The sequence below is a fragment of the Nycticebus coucang genome, chromosome 16 (genome assembly GCF_027406575.1).
Source record: "Nycticebus coucang isolate mNycCou1 chromosome 16, mNycCou1.pri, whole genome shotgun sequence".
NCBI lineage: Eukaryota > Metazoa > Chordata > Mammalia > Primates > Lorisidae > Nycticebus > Nycticebus coucang.
The window spans coordinates 1,489,143-1,508,708 of NC_069795.1; the positions used below are offsets into that span (position 1 = coordinate 1,489,143).

At 50.9% G+C, this 19,566-nt stretch overlaps 1 protein-coding gene across 10 annotated transcripts in view; it reads right to left on the reverse strand.

Moving 5' to 3' along the window:
- The window catches only part of ADARB1 (adenosine deaminase RNA specific B1), a 237,759-nt gene that overhangs the window by 63,523 nt on the left and 154,670 nt on the right, over positions 1-19,566 (reverse strand). Inside the window, exon 1 of one of the 10 annotated variants that reach the window (XM_053565090.1) lies at positions 945-1,049. The exons of the other annotated variants lie outside the window; for them this stretch is intronic. Coding sequence (XP_053421065.1) covers positions 945-993 — 49 coding nt within the window. The 5' untranslated portion in view covers positions 994-1,049. Of the gene's footprint in view, positions 1-944; positions 1,050-19,566 lie in introns of those variants that run through there. 10 annotated transcript variants of the gene reach the window in all.

The following is a 19,566-nucleotide window of genomic DNA, read 5'->3' on the forward strand; positions in this document are numbered from 1 at the left end:
GCAAGATGATATTATGATAACATTGATGACTTTGACATTTATTTATTCCTCTTTTTAGGAAGTTACACCAAAAAAAAAAAAAAAAACCCTATGGCTAATTATATTTCCATTAAGAGATAACCCTCTCCTGGGATGGAGTCCCCCAGAGGTGCTGTGGTGGGGAAAGGCTGTGTCCAGCCCTGCCAGGTGGTGGATACTGAGGTGACGCAGCAGGAAGAGTGGCAGAGGTGTCCATTGTGACCGCACGCTGGGAGGTTCTCTTAGCAGGAGGACCTTTTCACTGAGGCATCTCCCATTAATTAGTTCACATCATATGAAGAAAACAAACAGCCAATAGCTTTAATGCAATAATTTACCTCCTAAGACAGTAGTTGGTAATTTTTAGAATCACGGACAACTTCTGAATCTGGTTTTAAGGGAAAAAGAATCTAGATTTTAATGTCTCTAAAACATTAAGTTAAAAACTGATGGTAACCTAAAGTGTTCAAGGTAAGGAATTTACACTCCACCCTTCTAAAAGGAAGACATTTCCACAACAGCTGCTCCAGCATGAAGAGTGGTTTAGCTGAACAAGACATCATCGACAGGGAGTACAGCAAAGGGTGAGTGAGCTCAGAGCTCCCCTCCCCAGAGGAAAAACCTTTCTGGCTCAAAGCCATAAACGTTTAAGATTTCATGAATATCTTTCCAAAGACACACTTCAGACTTTAGTGCTAAAATGATTTTATACATATTTACAGATATGCTTTTAGATTTTCCTTATATACGCTTATCTAAAATTCTATAAAATGCCAACAGAAAAAGGAGAGGCACTTTATAAGGGGAAACAGGAAGGAACTGGCACCAATGAGATTAATTCACAAAGCATCTGTCCCAGAAAAGACTTCTCTGCTGTATCTGAAGGCTAACACTTCACACTTCAGGATAAAAACTGAATGAATTACCTTTCCTCTCAGAGCGTTTCTTGCGCCTCCTTTTATACCGATGTCCCATGACGCTCAGGAAGTTGCCCACATTCAGAGTGCCAGTGGGGAGTGATGCCGTGCACACACGCTGAGGCCGGCCCTGGCCAGCCCCACACTGTTCTGTGTCCCTCAGCCACTTGGGCAGCAACACACTGAGTCCTTCAGCATGCAGGGCAGCTGTGACGCGGGGCGAATGCTCCTCCCTCCACCTTGGGCTCATTCATCAAACCGCAGAGTCAAACCGCAGAACTGGGTTGAAGGGGCCCAGACACCATCAATGACTTCCTAGCACACCACCCTGAAAGTGACATGTGACAGGAGTCCTGCAACACAGTCCCAGACCAAACACCGTGAGGGGAGGAGAGTAGGGCAATGCCTGTGAATCTTTCTAGGGAAATCTCCCAAAGCAAACACAGAAAAGTCCTATTTAAATGGAAATGCAAAGCAAGTGTCAACACCATTGTCAAAACAATGCAAAGCCAGGGTGAAGGGCCCAAGTCTGGGACAGGGCAGACACCAGACTCTGCTTTTCCCACCAGCCTGATGGACCAACAAGCATAAGACAAAACAGACCAGGAAAGGCAGGGCTCACACAGCATGTGTGACACACCACACACACATGCACACACGACATACACACACACTTGTCACACATGCACACAAATCAAACATGCACACATGTCACATATGCACACAAATCACACATGTCACACATGCACACAAATCACACATGCACACACGCACACACGTCACACATTCACACATGTCACATATGCACACAAATCATACTTGCACACACGTCACACATGCACACAAATCACACATGCACACACGTCACACATACACACACGTACACATGTCACATACGCACACATGTCACACACGCACACAAATCACACATGCACACATGACACATGCACACAAATCACACATGCACACACGTCACACATGCACACGTCACAGATGCACACAAATCACACATGACACCTGACACACATGCACACAAATCACACATGACGACATACATGCACACAAGACACACACAAATCACACATGCACACATGCACACAAATCACACACGCACACATGTCACACATTCACACATGTCACATATGCACACAAATCATACTTGCACACACGTCACACATGCACACAAATCACACACGCACACATGTCACACATGCATACAAGTCACACACGTCACACGCGACACACATGCACACATGTCACACACGTCACACATGCACACACATCACACATGCACAAAAATCACACATGCATGCACATGCCACACATATATGCACAACCATCACACATGCACATACATCACACATGTGCACATGCCACATACATCATGCATGCACACAGCACCCATACATGCACAACCATCACACATGCACACCATGCACACACGCCTACACACATGTACACACACATCATGCAGCACGGGGCCTCTGCCATTGCAATGTAGCACTGGGTGCTGGCTCTTCATGAGCCATAGTGTCAGCTTCCATCTGGCCAAGAAACGCACAGGCCTCGGCGAGAAGCGTCCCCAGTCTCAGGCCTGTGTCCTTGAAACAAGAGGCAAGTGCATCCCAGTATCCAGAAGACTGGGCTGTCCTGAGAAGAGTCCCATTATGACGAGGATGTGAGTGGAAGAGGTGCTTATAGGAGAAAGGGAAGACAAATTAATTAACTGGCCAGCCCCTTGCCAGGATGCACTCACTACCCTGTGTAACAAAGCATCTTTTCCAGCAGTGCTCAATGTCCACTTTCTAACACATTCTCCCAAAGGTCCACGTGAATCAGTGCCACACTCACAACAATGCACGTGCCACCTGGGGAGCTTCCTGCCCCACCAAGAGATTCTTGTCACCTTTAACTTGTGTCCAGACAAGCTCTGCATAAGCCCTGTGTCATGAACTCTTATAATCTTCATTTGCCTCAGCATCCACTTTGAATAGAGTTTACCTTCCTCGTATAGAGGTTGCCCTTGGAGGTTTTCAGGTCTATACCACACCCGAATGGCTCAAACCTTCCAGGTCGTCACCATGCCCAAATGACTCATTCAGGATCTGCCCATGAACTCAGTGCCAAAACCCATTCCCTTGCACACTCCACTAGTCTTGACGAGTTCTCCCGGTCACTCTCTCCACCTAACCCTTTACTCCTGCCCCGTGTGATGGGTAGGAGTGGCCCTCCTGACTCCTGCACCCTCCCTGCCTGCCACACCTCCATCTGAACAGCCAAGGGGCTGCCCACTGGGTTTCCCAGGACGGGGGGAGTTATGAGGGGACACTTGTGAGGCTCCAGGCACCAGAGCAACGGTCTGGATCAGCAGTTCTCAATCTGTGGATTGCGACCCCTTTTTAACAATGAAAATACATTGCGGCATTAGGAAGGTTGAGAACCACTGGTCTGATGGTCGGGCGTGACCTACCTGGCCATGGGTCAGAGAATAGCCACAAGGGTTTCTGCCAGTGCTGACAAGCATCCCATACAAGCCACACAAGCCACCCCCTGGTGGCGGGCTGAAAGATGATGCCGTCTGTCAAGTAGAAGTAGTATCCCACGAAAGGCACGCTGGACATACCACATCCAGCTCCCCCGTCTCCCTCAGCACGGGGTACCGGAACCTCATGGTATCTGGGCCATGTTCTATGCTGCCAACCAGATACTGGGCACCAGAATAACCAATAGATATACTTTTTTAGTAACATTATTAATATGACAACTATATTTTCAAAGAGTAAATTAAAAATTCAGCTTTATTTAAAGAATTTTGATTTAAACATTTGACCTTAATTATAATTTATATTTTATAAATTTTAATAATTTTAAAATATTAATTCTCTGATAAAATAAAAATTATCATAATTTTTGCTTTACTTAAATTCAAATTTTTGATAAAAATATGCTGAAATTTTATATGCTTCAAATTTAATTAAACATCTTAGGTATTTTTTTTAGATCAGGAGTTGGCAAGCTTTTTTTGTAACGTATTTTATTTATTTATTTTTATTATTATTATTTTTTTTTATTAAATCATAGCTGTGTACATTGATATGATCATGGGGCATTATTCACTAGCTGCACAGTCCGTTTGACACACTTTCATCACAGTGGTTAACATAGTCTTCCTGGCATTCTCTCAGTTACTGTGCCAAGACACTTACATTCCACATTTACCAAGTTTCACATATACCCTTGTAAGATGCACCGCTGGTGTAGTCCCACCAATCCCCTTCCCTCTACCCATTTGTAAGGTATTTTAGATTTCCCGGCCACATGTTGTTATTGCATTCTTTTGACTTTCTTTACTTATTAACAACTGTTTAGAAATGTAAACACAGGCTCTGAGCCTGCAGCACAGTGGTTACAGCACCAAACACATACACCAAAGCTGGTGGGTTTGAACACGGCCCGGGCCACCTAAATAACAATGACAACCACAACAACAACAACCAAAAACAGCCGGGTGTTGTGGTAGGCAGCTGTAGTCCCAGCTACTTAGGAGGCTGAGGCAAGAGAATCGCTTGAGCCCGAGAGTTGGAGGTTGCTGTGAGCTATGACGCCACTGCACTCTACTGAAGGTGACAAAGTCAGACTCTCCCAAAAAAAGGAAATGTAAACACCACACAAAACATGCTGCAGGGCACCACAGGCAAGCCCTGTCCCAAGCTACCACGGCCAGTAGGATGAGAATTACCTCAAAGTGTTTAATATAAAAAAAATTAGTGATTAACATAAATTTGTTTAATATAAAACATAACAGATGTTATGGGTTAAATATGCACTAATTTATAAATTATATCTTAATTCAGTAACTCATTTAAACAAAACTGGCCTCTCAACAATACCCAGATATGCCCATTACAGTTAAATTCAACTGTCTTTCATATTTTGCTCACTTTAATTCATATAAACAACATACATCTATACATATTTTTCCACCCTTGAGTTGTATTTGTCAAAGGAAATTAAAACACACCGTATTAACAGAGTGTTGACTGATTTGAATCTCCTAAATATCTGGACCCAACTCCCAGCCCTGTGTGTCCAAACAGGCCTGGTGCAGACCACAGGTCTGGGGGGGCAGAGAGCAAGCAGGACATGACTCCTTGGGGCACAGCTGGGAAGCTGCTCTGCGGCCTTCCCTCCATGCCTGTGAGTCTGTAAGGACGGGGGTTTGGGGGAACAGGTAGCACGGGTGGGTGGTGAGAGGCCCGAGAGCCAGACCAGACAGCTGAGGGGAGAGAAGGGCCCCCAGAGGGGCGTGACATCAGTGCCAGTGTTGACTGTGCCTGCTAAGCAGCTGGAACTGGCATGACTTCCAGCCCGGACCACTGTGGCTCCAGAACAGTGCGGGGTTTTCCTGAGCCGAGTGCTGTGAGCAGGCAGTTGCAGCAGGCAGCAGCAACTTCGCCACATCCCTTCTCTCTCTACTGGGTCCTGTGCTAACCTCCTGAAGCTCTGTAGGACATCACAGCGAGCAGGACCCAGGCCCTGGTGCCCACCAGCTCCTACTTCAGTTTCCAGGTTGAGCCTTTGTGTTTTTCGCAGAGATATAAATTAGCACTGAGAACATTCAGGGCCAGTCCAACACCAACAAGCAAAAGCAACCAGCCAAGGGTAGCTATTATCCAGCCTCAAGTCTTTTGTACAGGTCATACACTCAGAGGCTGCCATGGCCTGGGACCCAGGGGGCAGGCCCTTAAGGACATGAAGGGATGAAGACTAAGGAATAGGTAGCCCTAGAAAGCAGCTGTCCTCAGGCCACCCCCATGCCCAGGACAGACCCCTTGGGGAGCAGAGTCTCCTTTCTCACAGACTCACTTGTGACTGGGGCTCAGGAGTATGGGGGGGAAGGACTGTTTTTGACACTTCACACCAATATGCCTCTAGTGTGAATGTAGGAGGGCTGTACTGTGAGGCCTCCTGCCCCTCGGTAGGAAAAAAAGAAAGGTGGGGCCAAGCAGGAGCAGCATGGGGCTCCTAAGAGAGGCCACGGGATTCTAGGATCAGAAACAGAGATGGGGCAGCCTGAGGGCAGTGGGGAGGCCAGGCAGGTTCATGGTCTGGGTGGGGGCTGAGCATGTGTGAGCAATGCCGGGAGGATGGCAGCCCCCAGCCCCACAGCTGAGCTGTGCTGCAGCAGCCCCATGTGCGAGCAATGCCGGGAGGATGGCAGCCCCCAGCCCCACAGCTGAGCTGTGCTGCAGCAGCCCCATGTGCGAGCAATGCCGGGAGGATGGCAGCCCCCAGCCCCACAGCTGAGCTGTGCTGCAGCAGCCCCATGTGCGAGCAATGCCGGGAGGATGGCAGCCCCCAGCCCCACAGCTGAGCTGAGCTGCAGCAGCCCCATGTGCGAGCAATGCCGGGAGGATGGCAGCCCCCAGCCCCACAGCTGAGCTGAGCTGCAGCAGCCCCATGTGCGAGCAATGCCGGGAGGATGGCAGCCCCCAGCCCCACAGCTGAGCTGAGCTGCAGCAGCCCCATGTGCGAGCAATGCCGGGAGGATGGCAGCCCCCAGCCCCACAGCTGAGCTGAGCTGCAGCAGCCCCATGTGCGAGCAATGCCGGGAGGATGGCAGCCCCCAGCCCCACAGCTGAGCTGAGCTGCAGCAGCCCCATGTGCGAGCAATGCCGGGAGGATGGCAGCCCCCAGCCCCACAGCTGAGCTGAGCTGCAGCAGCCCCATGTGCGAGCAATGCCGGGAGGATGGCAGCCCCCAGCCCCACAGCTGAGCTGAGCTGCAGCAGCCCCATGTGCGAGCAATGCCGGGAGGATGGCAGCCCCCAGCCCCACAGCTGAGCTGAGCTGCAGCAGCCCCATGTGCGAGCAATGCCGGGAGGATGGCAGCCCCCAGCCCCACAGCTGAGCTGAGCTGCAGCAGCCCCATGTGCGAGCAATGCCGGGAGGATGGCAGCCCCCAGCCCCACAGCTGAGCTGAGCTGCAGCAGCCCCATGTGCGAGCAATGCCGGGAGGATGGCAGCCCCCAGCCCCACAGCTGAGCTGAGCTGCAGCAGCCCTTCCTCCCCACTGCTTCATTTTCACTGTGCCCAGAAGGCCGGCTCTGAGACGGACAAGAAGACCCATTTTGGTAAAAGAGGTGTTTGGAAGACATCCAACCCCCACTTCTTGTCATAGGCAGCATGCTTTATATCACAAGTCACCTGTGCTTAGCTCCCTGGTGGGAGTGCAGAGTCTACACAGGAATTCAGAGGCAACCCACAGGAATCAAAACCAAGAAACCACAAAGACTAAGAAAGAAAATAAAAATGTTCTTCAATTATTTTTAATACAAAACAAGAAAATCTCTTAGGACTAATTTTATAATACAAAGTCATTTACTTTAACAACTATATGTGGAGATTTCTGTAGGTTTTATTAACTTTTGCCACAGACAAGTAAGGTGTGTTATTGTTAACCGTGACCACCCTGGTTCCAGATACTGAGGGGAGCTGGCCATTGGGTGTCCATGCCCCCTGAAGGGCTGCTGGTGCAGGGACTGGCTGCATTGGCAACTTAAGGTGAGGCCCCAGGGGTCTCTTAACAGGGACTCAACCAAGGAAGAGGTGATTTGAAAAATGAAGCCAGAACTTCCAGGCCTTTCTCAACTAAGAGGAGGTGCTTAATGCAGTCATAGCTGTCAGGTCTCACACAGTCCAGATCAAACCAATCATAGGTTAAAAAAGAAAAAGGGGGTGGTGCCTGTGGCTCAAGGTGTAGGGCACCGGTCCCATATGCCGGAGGTGGCGGGTTCAAACCTAGCCCTGGCCAAAAACCAAAAAAAAAAAAAAAAGGGCCAGATGCAGTGGCTCACGCCAGTAATCTCAACATTCCAGGAGGACCCCTTTGAGCTCAGGAGTTCAAGACCAGTCTATGCGACAGTGAGACCCCATCCCTACTAAAAACAAAAAAACCCAGCCAGGTATTGTGTGGGGGAGGGAGCCTATAGTCCCAGCTACTCCAGAGGCTGAGACAAGAGATGGCTTGAGCCCAGTAGTTTGAAGCTGCTGCGAGCTATGATGATGGCACTCTACCCAGGGTCACAGACGGAGTGAGGGAAGGAAAAGGGACAGGGAACATAGGCAAAGGCTCATCCTGAAAGGGAAGGGAGAGGACGGAGGGAAAGAAAAGGAGAAAGGGGAAGTAGAGAGAGAGAGAAAGAAAGAGAAGAAGAAATAAGAGAGATGATAAACTGTTTGAATTCTGAGAAATGAAGTACTTAAAGAAGTCGAGGAGAAGGGATGGGTGTGCTCCCACTTAACAGGCACAGAGTAAGGGTGTATGGCTTACCCTCTGGGCTCAGGACACAACTACAAGAGGGACTCTACCTAACAAATTCTAATATTGTGACCTGGTTATTTGTACCCTCACATTAACCTGGAAAAAAAAAAAAAAGTTGAGGAGGAACAAGGGCCAGCCCCTAATGCCATACACACGAGTTCAAAGCAGCTCTGATTTCTCTGTCTGTGTTGGGGTTTTCACTTGGGCCTGGTCTCTCCAGTCCCTCCAGTTCACCCCAATTCCCCCCACACCTCTGGACGGAGGGGGCCCAAGCAGCCACATCTCCTGGGAGGCTGCCACGCCCTTTGCACCTGCCAGTTCCCGCAGGACACAGCCCTGGGGGCGTCCAGGACTGACTAGAACCAAACTATCTTGGCAACCTCTACCCCACATTTCCCAACTGATAAATAACTGATAATATAACAGTCCCTCTACTTAAAGTAAGAAAGGATAATTTCTATCTCCACTGTACCCATTCCCTAAAACCCACGAGAAAAGTGTTTACATTAAGCCAGTCACAATTTATAAAAGGTATATTTATGAAATGAAAACTTTGTCAAGTCCACATATACCTCCACATACAAAAGCTACACCGGTACATCTGTTAGGAGACCTTGCTGCATCACTGTGCCCGGGGGCCTGTGTTGGCCTGTGTGCCCATCCCACCAGGAAAGCGGCTCTTCTGTGTTTTCCGGTGTGTCTCTGGCTCCACGTATCCCAGGATCAACTACATTAACTGGACCTTCTTACTTCTGATGCTTGGACATTTGGGGGCCCTCCCCAGCACAGGGCTGGCCTATGGCAGGTCTTCAACATGTAGACCAGCCATCCACGTGCCCAGCTCTGCCACTTCCCTCCCCTCTCTCTCACGCACCAGTCCAATCTCCCTCGGCCCTAAATCACCCCAGTGCCAGGTTCCAGGCAACTAGAAACCCCCCTACAGCCCAAGGCCACCAGAATTACTAACTCTGACCAATCTCAAGCCCCTGCCCAGCCTGGCCTGCAGAGACCCCAGTAAACATTCTGGCCTTGCTTTCCCTACACCCATGGCCTTATGGTGTGCAGCGCCCTCCTCTGGGAACGTAAGTCATAAAAACCTTTCAGCAGTGCAGTCCTGTGTCATCACTTGGTCACCTCCAAGAGTGACAAACCCATGGGCACCCAGGGGACAGCAGAACAATTCTTAAGACCTCCTGGGTTTAACAATACCATGATGCGGGGCTCTTTCTAGCCAAGAGGCACACAGTAGTCTAGGAACACAAAGGCACACTGGTTCCTGACTGCACTGCAGTCCTGACGACATCTGCTCTATGTTCCTGTAAAACGTTAGATAAAATGGCAGTCACGTGTCATTGCCTCCATCTCACAAAGGTATCATCTGGTTTTCTTCCTCATCAAATGACACAAAACCAATGCAGGGCAAATCTTTTTAACATCACAACTGCGCATTTTCTTCTTTCTTGAAACTTGGAGCAATTTGGAATCTGCCAGCATGACGAGGCTAATGGTGCCCTGATTGTGGTAAACTTGGGCGCCGTGGGCTGCAGAGGAGCACTAACGGGCACAGGAGTCTTCACTGTGCGCTAGTCTATTTAGAGTCATCCCATGTGAAGTTGCCACAGTGAAAGTAACGTCCCAATACTGTTATCTATCATTTTCTTCCTCTTCCTTTCTTCTCACTTCTTCCTTCCACCTCTAGGATTATTAAGAGCAACATAAAAATAGAATGGGTGGTTCATAAGAATCAGGAAACTCACAGCAGAATGGAAATGATTTACTATGTCAGATATTGTTTCCATGATGATTCAACTGACAGTTTATAATTTTTAAAAAATACGTTAAAGCTTTTCCCCCCAATTTTAAAAGTCCATCAATTTCTGACTTCAGCTGCCATGTATTTGCAAATTAATAACTATTTAATTTTAAGAGAATGTCATAGTCATATACCATTTAGCATCTCACATTCTTCACGTCTTAATTTTATTTTTATTTATATCCTCAAAGTAAAGACTCTAAAATTTAATGTTCCTGAACATTAATTTAGGATAAAACTTTTAAAAGAATAGAAAAAACTTACAAGAATAGAAAAAAATTTATTCTATTAGAATTCTAAACTCTCTAAATAAGTCAATTGTACCTACATAAAATCAATACATAAGAAATTGTGATGTTACTTAAAATTAAAGTGCTTCAGAAATGTCTATCAATAAAAAAAAAATAGTGGGGCGGCGCCTGTGGCTCAAGGAGTAGGGTGCCAGGTTCAAACCTGGCCCCAGCCAAAAACTGCAAAAAAAAAAGAAAAGAAAAATAGCCACCCATTTGTCCAACTTTGTAGTTGAGCACCTACTATGTACCAGGACTGCCCCAAGTGCCCACGACTCTGTAGAGAGCACCTACTAAGAGCCAGGAGACTGCCCTGTATGCCCACGACTCTGTAGTGAGTACCTACTGAGAGCCAGGAGACTGTCCCCAGTGCCCACGACTCTGTAGCAGCACCTACTAGGAGCCAGGAGACTGCCCCGAGTGCCCATGACTCTGTAGTGAGCACCTACTAAGAGCCAGGACACTGCCCCGAGTGCCCACGACTCTGTAGCAAGCACCTACTAGGAGCCAGGAGACTGCCCCAAGTGCCCACGACTCTATAGGGAGCACCTACTATGTGCCAGGAGACTGCCCCGAGTGCCCACGACTCTGTAGCAAGCACCTACTAGGAGCCAGGAGACTGCCCCAAGTGCCCATGACTCTATAGGGAGCACCTACTATGTGCCAGGAGACTGCCCCGAGTGCCCATGACTCTGTAGTGAGCACCTACTAAGAGCCAGGAGACTGCCCCGAGTGCCCACGACTCTGTAGCAAGCACCTACTAGGAGCCAGGAGACTGCCCCAAGTGCCCACGACTCTATAGGGAGCACCTACTATGTGCCAGGAGACTGCCCCGAGTGCCCACGACTCTGTAGCGAGCACCTACTAGGAGCCAGGAGACTGCCCCGAGTGCTCACTACTCTATAGGGAGCACCTACTATGTGCCAGGAGACTGCCCCGAGTGCCCACGACTCTGTAGCGAGCACCTACTAGGAGCCAGGACACTGCCCCGAGTGCCCACGACTCTGTAGCGAGCACCTACTAGGAGCCAGGAGACTGCCCCGATTGTCCACAACTCTGTAGTGAGCACCTACTATGTGCCAGGAGACTGCCCGAGTGCCCACGACTCTGTAGTGAGCACAAGCCAGGAGACTGCCTGAGTGCCCACAACTCTGTAGCGAGCACCTACTATGTTCCAGGAGACTGCCCTGAGTGCCCACGACTCTGTAGCGAACACCTACTATGTGCCAGGAGACTGCCCTGAGTGCCCATGACTCTGTAGTGAGCACCTACCAAGAGCCAGGAGACTGCCCCAAGTGCCCACAACTCTGTAGCGAATACCTACTATGTGCCAGGAGACTGCCCCGAGTGCCCACAACTCTGTAGTGAGCACCTACCAAGAGCCAGGAGACTGTCCCCCTGTGGCTGCAATGCACCAATAAACAGGACGACATTAATATCTGTTTTCCTAACGCTTATGCTCTGACAAGGAAAAGAAAGACACTTGACAAGTGTTATAAACGATTAAGCAATGTCTTATTTCACAGGACAACCGTGACTGCTATTCTGGGAAGATGGCTGGAACCAGGAGGGCATGAAGGCTTTCCCACTTTGGGTTAGCAATGAAGCAAAGAGTTCAAGGTGGAGAGGAAGCTGGTCATGAGATGCTAGGAAAGAGCATTCTAGAAGAAAAGGTCAAATGCTCTGAGGTGACAGCAGTGCAGTTAACGAGAGAGGGCAGGCAGAGATGGAGGCTGAGAGGCCCTCACAAGTCCACATGTGAGCTGAGGATACAGTGGCCATTCAGCAGTCACCATGGCAGGATTCTGATCAGGGTTTTAGTCTACTTTAGCTTTAAAAGACATACTCTGCTCAGAGCAGGGGCCAGGTAAGAAGAGCAGCATGAAGGACAGCAGAGCAGGAGGTGAGAAACACCAGCCTCAGACACCTCCTGAAGGTGTCCCAACAGACTTTCCACAGCTGTGACATGGAATCAGAGAGAAAGGACAGCGCTGCCTCTCATCCAAAGCTGTGATGTGGAATCATAGAAAAAGGACGGCCCTGCCTCTCATCCACAGCTGTGATATGGAATCAGAAAGGACGGCCCTGCCTCTCATCCACAGCTGTGATGTGGAATCAGAAAGGACGGCCCTGCCTCTCATCCAAAGCTGTGATGTGGAATCATAGAAAAAGGACGGCCCTGCCTCTCATCCACAGCTGTGATGTGGAATCAGAAAGGACGGCCCTGCCTCTCATCCAAAGCTGTGATGTGGAATCACAGAAAAAGGACGGCCCTGCCTCTCATCCACAGCTGTGATATGGAATCAGAAAGGACGGCCCTGCCTCTCATCCACAGCTGTGATGTGGAATCAGAAAGGACGGCCCTGCCTCTCATCCACAGCTGTGATATGGAATCAGAAAGGACGGCCCTGCCTCTCATCCATAGCTGTGATGTGGAATCAGAAAGGACGGCCCTGCCTCTCATCCACAGCTGTGATATGAAATCAGAAAGGACGGCCCTGCCTCTCATCCAAAGCTGTGACATGGAATCAGAAAGGACGGCCCTGCCTCTCATCCAAAGCTGTGACATGGAATCAGAAAGGACGGCCCTGCCTCTCATCCATAGCTGTGATATGGAATCAGAAAGGACGGCCCTGCCTCTCATCCAAAGCTGTGACATGGAATCAGAAAGGACGGCCCTGCCTCTCATCCACAGCTGTGATATGGAATCAGAAAGGACGGCCCTGCCTCTCATCCACAGCTGTGATATGGAATCAGAAAGGACGGCCCTGCCTCTCATCCTCAGCTGTGACGTGGAATCAGAAAGGACGGCCCTGCCTCTGATCCTCAGCTGTGATGTGGAATCAGAAAGGACGGCCCTGCCTCTCACCCTCAGCTGTGACATGGAATCAGAAAGGACGGCCATGCCTCTCATCCATAGCTGTGACGTGGAATCAGAAAGGAGGGCCCTGCCTCTCATCCACAGCTGTGATATGGAATCAGAAAGGACGGCCCTGCCTCTCATCCACAGCTGTGACGTGGAATCAGAAAGGACGGCCCTGCCTCTCATCCTCAGCTGTGATATGGAATCAGAAAGGACGGCCCTGCCTCTCATCCTCAGCTGTGATGTGGAATCAGAAAGGACGGCCCTGCCTCTCATCCACAGCTGTGATGTGGAATCAGAAAGGACGGCCCTGCCTCTCATCCACAGCTGTGATATGGAATCAGAAAGGACGGCCCTGCCTCTCATCCACAGCTGTGACATGGAATCAGAAAGGACGGCCCTGCCTCTCATCCTCAGCTGTGATATGGAATCAGAAAGGACGGCCCTGCCTCTCATCCACAGCTGTGACGTGGAATCAGAAAGGACGGCCCTGCCTCTCATCCACAGCTGTGACGTGGAATCAGAAAGGACGGCCCTGCCTCTCATCCTCAGCTGTGATATGGAATCAGAAAGGACGGCCCTGCCTCTCATCCTCAGCTGTGATATGGAATCAGAAAGGACGGCCCTGCCTCTCATCCACAGCTGTGACGTGGAATCAGAAAGGACGGCCCTGCCTCTCATCCTCAGCTGTGATATGGAATCAGAAAGGACGGCCCTGCCTCTCATCCTCAGCTGTGATATGGAATCAGAAAGGACGGCCCTGCCTCTCATCCTCAGCTGTGATATGGAATCAGAAAGGACGGCCCTGCCTCTCATCCACAGCTGTGACGTGGAATCAGAAAGGACGGCCCTGCCTCTCATCCTCAGCTGTGATATGGAATCAGAAAGGACGGCCCTGCCTCTCATCCACAGCTGTGATGTGGAATCAGAAAGGACGGCCCTGCCTCTCATCCACAGCTGTGATATGGAATCAGAAAGGACGGCCCTGCCTCTCATCCACAGCTGTGATATGGAATCAGAAAGGACGGCCCTGCCTCTCATCCACAGCTGTGACATGGAATCAGAAAGGACGGCCCTGCCTCTCATCCACAGCTGTGACGTGGAATCAGAAAGGACGGCCCTGCCTCTCATCCACAGCTGTGATATGGAATCAGAAAGGACGGCCCTGCCTCTCATCCACAGCTGTGATATGGAATCAGAAAGGACGGCCCTGCCTCTCATCCACAGCTGTGACGTGGAATCAGAAAGGACGGCCCTGCCTCTCATCCACAGCTGTGATATGGAATCAGAAAGGACGGCCCTGCCTCTCATCCACAGCTGTGACGTGGAATCAGAAAGGACGGCCCTGCCTCTCATCCACAGCTGTGACGTGGAATCAGAAAGGACGGCCCTGCCTCTCATCCTCAGCTGTGATATGGAATCAGAAAGGACGGCCCTGCCTCTCATCCTCAGCTGTGACGTGGAATCAGAAAGGACGGCCCTGCCTCTCATCCACAGCTGTGATATGGAATCAGAAAGGACGGCCCTGCCTCTCATCCACAGCTGTGATATGGAATCAGAAAGGACGGCCCTGCCTCTCATCCACAGCTGTGACGTGGAATCAGAAAGGACGGCCCTGCCTCTCATCCACAGCTGTGATATGGAATCAGAAAGGACGGCCCTGCCTCTCATCCACAGCTGTGATATGGAATCAGAAAGGACGGCCCTGCCTCTCATCCTCAGCTGTGATATGGAATCAGAAAGGACGGCCCTGCCTCTCATCCTCAGCTGTGACGTGGAATCAGAAAGGACGGCCCTGCCTCTCATCCACAGCTGTGATATGGAATCAGAAAGGACGGCCCTGCCTCTCATCCACAGCTGTGATATGGAATCAGAAAGGACGGCCCTGCCTCTCATCCTCAGCTGTGACGTGGAATCAGAAAGGACGGCCCTGCCTCTCATCCACAGCTGTGATATGGAATCAGAAAGGACGGCCCTGCCTCTCATCCTCAGCTGTGATATGGAATCAGAAAGGACGGCCCTGCCTCTCATCCTCAGCTGTGACGTGGAATCAGAAAGAACGGCCCTGCCTCTCATCCACAGCTGTGATATGGAATCAGAAAGGACGGCCCTGCCTCTCATCCACAGCTGTGATGTGGAATCAGAAAGGACGGCCATGCCTCTCATCCTCAGCTGTGACATGGAATCAGAAAGGACGGCCCTGCCTCTCATCCACAGCTGTGATATGGAATCAGAAAGGACGGCCCTGCCTCTCATCCACAGCTGTGACATGGAATCAGAAAGGACGGCCCTGCCTCTCATCCACAGCTGTGACGTGGAATCAGAGAGAAAGGACGGCCCTGCCTCTCATCCACAGCTGTGATGTGGAATCAGAAAGGACGGCCCTGCCTCTCATCCACAGCTGTGACGTGGAATCAGAAAGGACGGCCCTGCCTCTCATCCTCAGCTGTGATGTGGAATCAGAAAGGACGGCCCCGCCTCTCATCCACAGCTGTGATGTGGAATCAGAAAGGACGGCCCTGCCTCTCATCCTCAGCTGTGACGTGGAATCAGAGAGAAAGGACGGCCCTGCCTCTCATCCTCAGCTGTGACGTGGAATCAGAAAGGACGGCCCTGCCTCTCATCCACAGCTGTGACGTGGAATCAGAGAGAAAGGACGGCCCTGCCTCTCATCCACAGCTGTGATGTGGAATCAGAAAGGACGGCCCTGCCTCTCATCCTCAGCTGTGATGTGGAATCAGAAAGGACGGCCCTGCCTCTCATCCACAGCTGTGATGTGGAATCAGAAAGGACGGCCCTGCCTCTCATCCACAGCTGTGATGTGGAATCAGAAAGGACGGCCCTGCCTCTCATCCTCAGCTGTGACATGGAATCAGAAAGGACGGCCCTGCCTCTCATCCACAGCTGTGACGTGGAATCAGAGAGAAAGGACGGCCGTGCCTCTCATCCTCAGCTGTGACGTGGAATCAGAGAGAAAGGACGGCCCTGCCTCTCATCCACAGCTGTGATGTGGAATCAGAAAGGACGGCCCTGCCTCTCATCCTCAGCTGTGACATGGAATCAGAAAGGACGGCCCTGCCTCTCATCCACAGCTGTGATGTGGAATCAGAAAGGACGGCCCTGCCTCTCATCCTCAGCTGTGATGTGGAATCAGAAAGGACGGCCCTGCCTCTCATCCACAGCTGTGACGTGGAATCAGAGAGAAAGGACGGCCCTGCCTCTCATCCACAGCTGTGATGTGGAATCAGAAAGGACGGCCCTGCCTCTCATCCTCAGCTGTGACGTGGAATCAGAAAGGACGGCCCTGCCTCTCATCCTCAGTTGTGACGTGGAATCAGAAAGGACGGCCCTGCCTCTCATCCTCAGCTGTGATATGGGATCAGAAAGGACGGCCCTGCCTCTCATCCACAGCTGTGACGTGGAATCAGAAAGGACGGCCCTGCCTCTCATCCTCAGCTGTGATGTGGAATCAGAAAGGACGGCCCTGCCTCTCATCCTCAGCTGTGACGTGGAATCAGAAAGGACGGCCCTGCCTCTCATCCTCAGCTGTGACATGGAATCAGAAAGGACGGCCCTGCCTCTCATCCACAGCTGTGACGTGGAATCAGAAAGGACGGCCCTGCCTCTCATCCTCAGTTGTGATGTGGAATCAGAAAGGACGGCCCTGCCTCTCATCCACAGCTGTGACGTGGAATCAGAAAGGACGGCCCTGCCTCTCATCCTCAGTTGTGATGTGGAATCAGAAAGGACGGCCCTGCCTCTCATCCAAAGCTGTGACGTGGAATCAGAAAGGACGGCCCTGCCTCTCATCCACAGCTGTGACGTGGAATCAGAAAGGACGGCCCTGCCTCTCATCCACAGCTGTGATATGGAATCAGAAAGGACGGCCCTGCCTCTCATCCACAGCTGTGACATGGAATCAGAAAGGACGGCCCTGCCTCTCATCCTCAGCTGTGATATGGAATCAGAAAGGACTGCCCTGCCTCTCATCCACAGCTGTGACATGGAATCAGAAAGGACGGCCCTGCCTCTCATCCACAGCTGTGACATGGAATCAGAAAGGACGGCCCTGCCTCTCATCCACAGCTGTGATATGGAATCAGAAAGGACGGCCCTGCCTCTCATCCACAGCTGTGACATGGAATCAGAAAGGACGGCCCTGCCTCTCATCCTCAGCTGTGATATGGAATCAGAAAGGACGGCCCTGCCTCTCATCCTCAGCTGTGACATGGAATCAGAAAGGACGGCCCTGCCTCTCATCCTCAGCTGTGACGTGGAATCAGAAAAGACGGCCCTGCCTCTCATCCTCAGCTGTGATATGGAATCAGAGAGAAAGGACGGCCCTGCCTCTCATCCACAGCTGTGATATGGAATCAGAAAGGACGGCCCTGCCTCTCATCCTCAGCTGTGATATGGAATCAGAGAGAAAGGACGGCCCTGCCTCTCATCCATAGCTGTGATATGGAATCAGAAAGGACGGCCCTGCCTCTCATCCTCAGCTGTGACGTGGAATCGGAGAGAAAGGACGGCCCTGCCTCTCATCCTCAGCTGTGACGTGGAATCGGAGTGAAAGGACGGCCCTGCCTCTCATCTACAGCTGTGACGTGGAATCGGGGAGAAAGGACGGCCCTGCCTCTCATCCATAGCTGTGACGTGGAATCAGAGGACGGCCCTGCCTCTCATCCATAGCTGTGATGTGGAATCAGAAAGGACGGCCCTGCCTCTCATCCACAGCTGTGATATGGAATCAGAAAGGACGGCCCTGCCTCTCATCCGTAGCTGTGATGTGGAATCAGAAAGGACGGCCCTGCCTCTCATCCACAGCTGTGATATGGAATCAGAAAGGACGGCCCTGCCTCTCATCCATAGCTGTGACATGGAATCGGAGAGAAAGGACGGCTCTGCCTCCCATCCTGAAAGCCTGGAAGGAAGGAGCTTCTGAGATGGGGAGATGAGGAGACAGGTGAGGGTGTGAGCATCAGAGCTGAAGTTTTAGGGAAGGTGCCAGGTGGACTTGGGGTCTGAGTCTGGAAAGCAGGAAGGACGTCTGCACTAGACATTCATCTGCACAGGTGAAGGTTGGGGAGGTTCCTGAGTGACAAGCACAGAGACAGAGTAGGAAGCACATACTACGGGGATGTTGGGAGGGGAAGGGTCAAGCAGCTTGGGAGGGAACAGCCTCTGATGCAGTGAGCAGCAGTTCATTCAGTGAATGCCACCTGCCAATCACGACACACGCTTTGGCTCATTTCAACTTCGCCATAACTCACTAAAGCAGACTAAGTGACAACGTGAGGGTCAGCCTAGACAAGACTACCATTTGTTTTACAACCATCAGTGATGCTGCTGTTCAAGCCTTGGCCTCTGTGGATGAAGCTGTGCAGTCTACAACCTGTACAGCTGTACAGGATGGCCATGGTTTCCACAGAGCAATAATCAGCACAGAGTCCAGATGGTCCTCCTGGCCAAACAACCACTCCATCTTCCACCAGCCAAGGGGTCTTGGGCAAGTTCTTTCCTTCTAGGTTCTTCAGATTCCTCATCTATGCAACACAGGTGATGGACCCAGCACAGAGTAAGAATAATTTTCAGTCTACTTGCAACATTTCTCCACTTGTTCAAGATAATAAATTCAATTAACCATTCTCTGTATTCTTTTAAGATGACTTTACCAAGGAATTTTGAGTAAAAATTATCAAAATCTACATTTTTCACATAAGTACAGCAAGTATGCTGGATTTGAAATATAAACAAAAAGATAGCTGTGGCCAAAAAGGGGTGGGGAAGCTTGAACTGAGGGCCCTTTAGTTAGCTCTAACAGCATAAAACGACCTAAAGTGACACAGCAACCACAGTGACCCACGCCTGGCTCAGGTGGCCCTGGGTGGCTCAGATAACCCTTAGTGGCTAAGGTGGCCCACAGTGGCCCCTGGGTGGTTAAGGTGACTCACGGTAGCTCAGGTGGCCCACAGTGGCTAAGGTGCCCATGGTAGCCCAAGTGGTACATGGGTGGCTCAGGTGGCCCACAGGTGACTAAGGTGGCCCACAGTGGCTCAGGTGGCCCATGGGTGACTAAGGTGGCCCACAGTGGCTCAGGTGGCCTATGGTGGCTCAAGTGTTACACTGGTGGCTCAGGTGGCCCATGGGTCACTAAGGTGGCCCACAGGTGACTATGGTGACCCACATGGGTTTAGGTGGCCCATGGATGACTAAGATGGTCCATAGTGGCTAAAGAGGCCCACAGTGGCTCAAGTGATACATGGGTAACTGAGGTGGCTAGGTGGCTCAGGTGGCCCATGGGTGACTAAGGTGACCCACAGCGGCTCAAATGGCACATGGGTG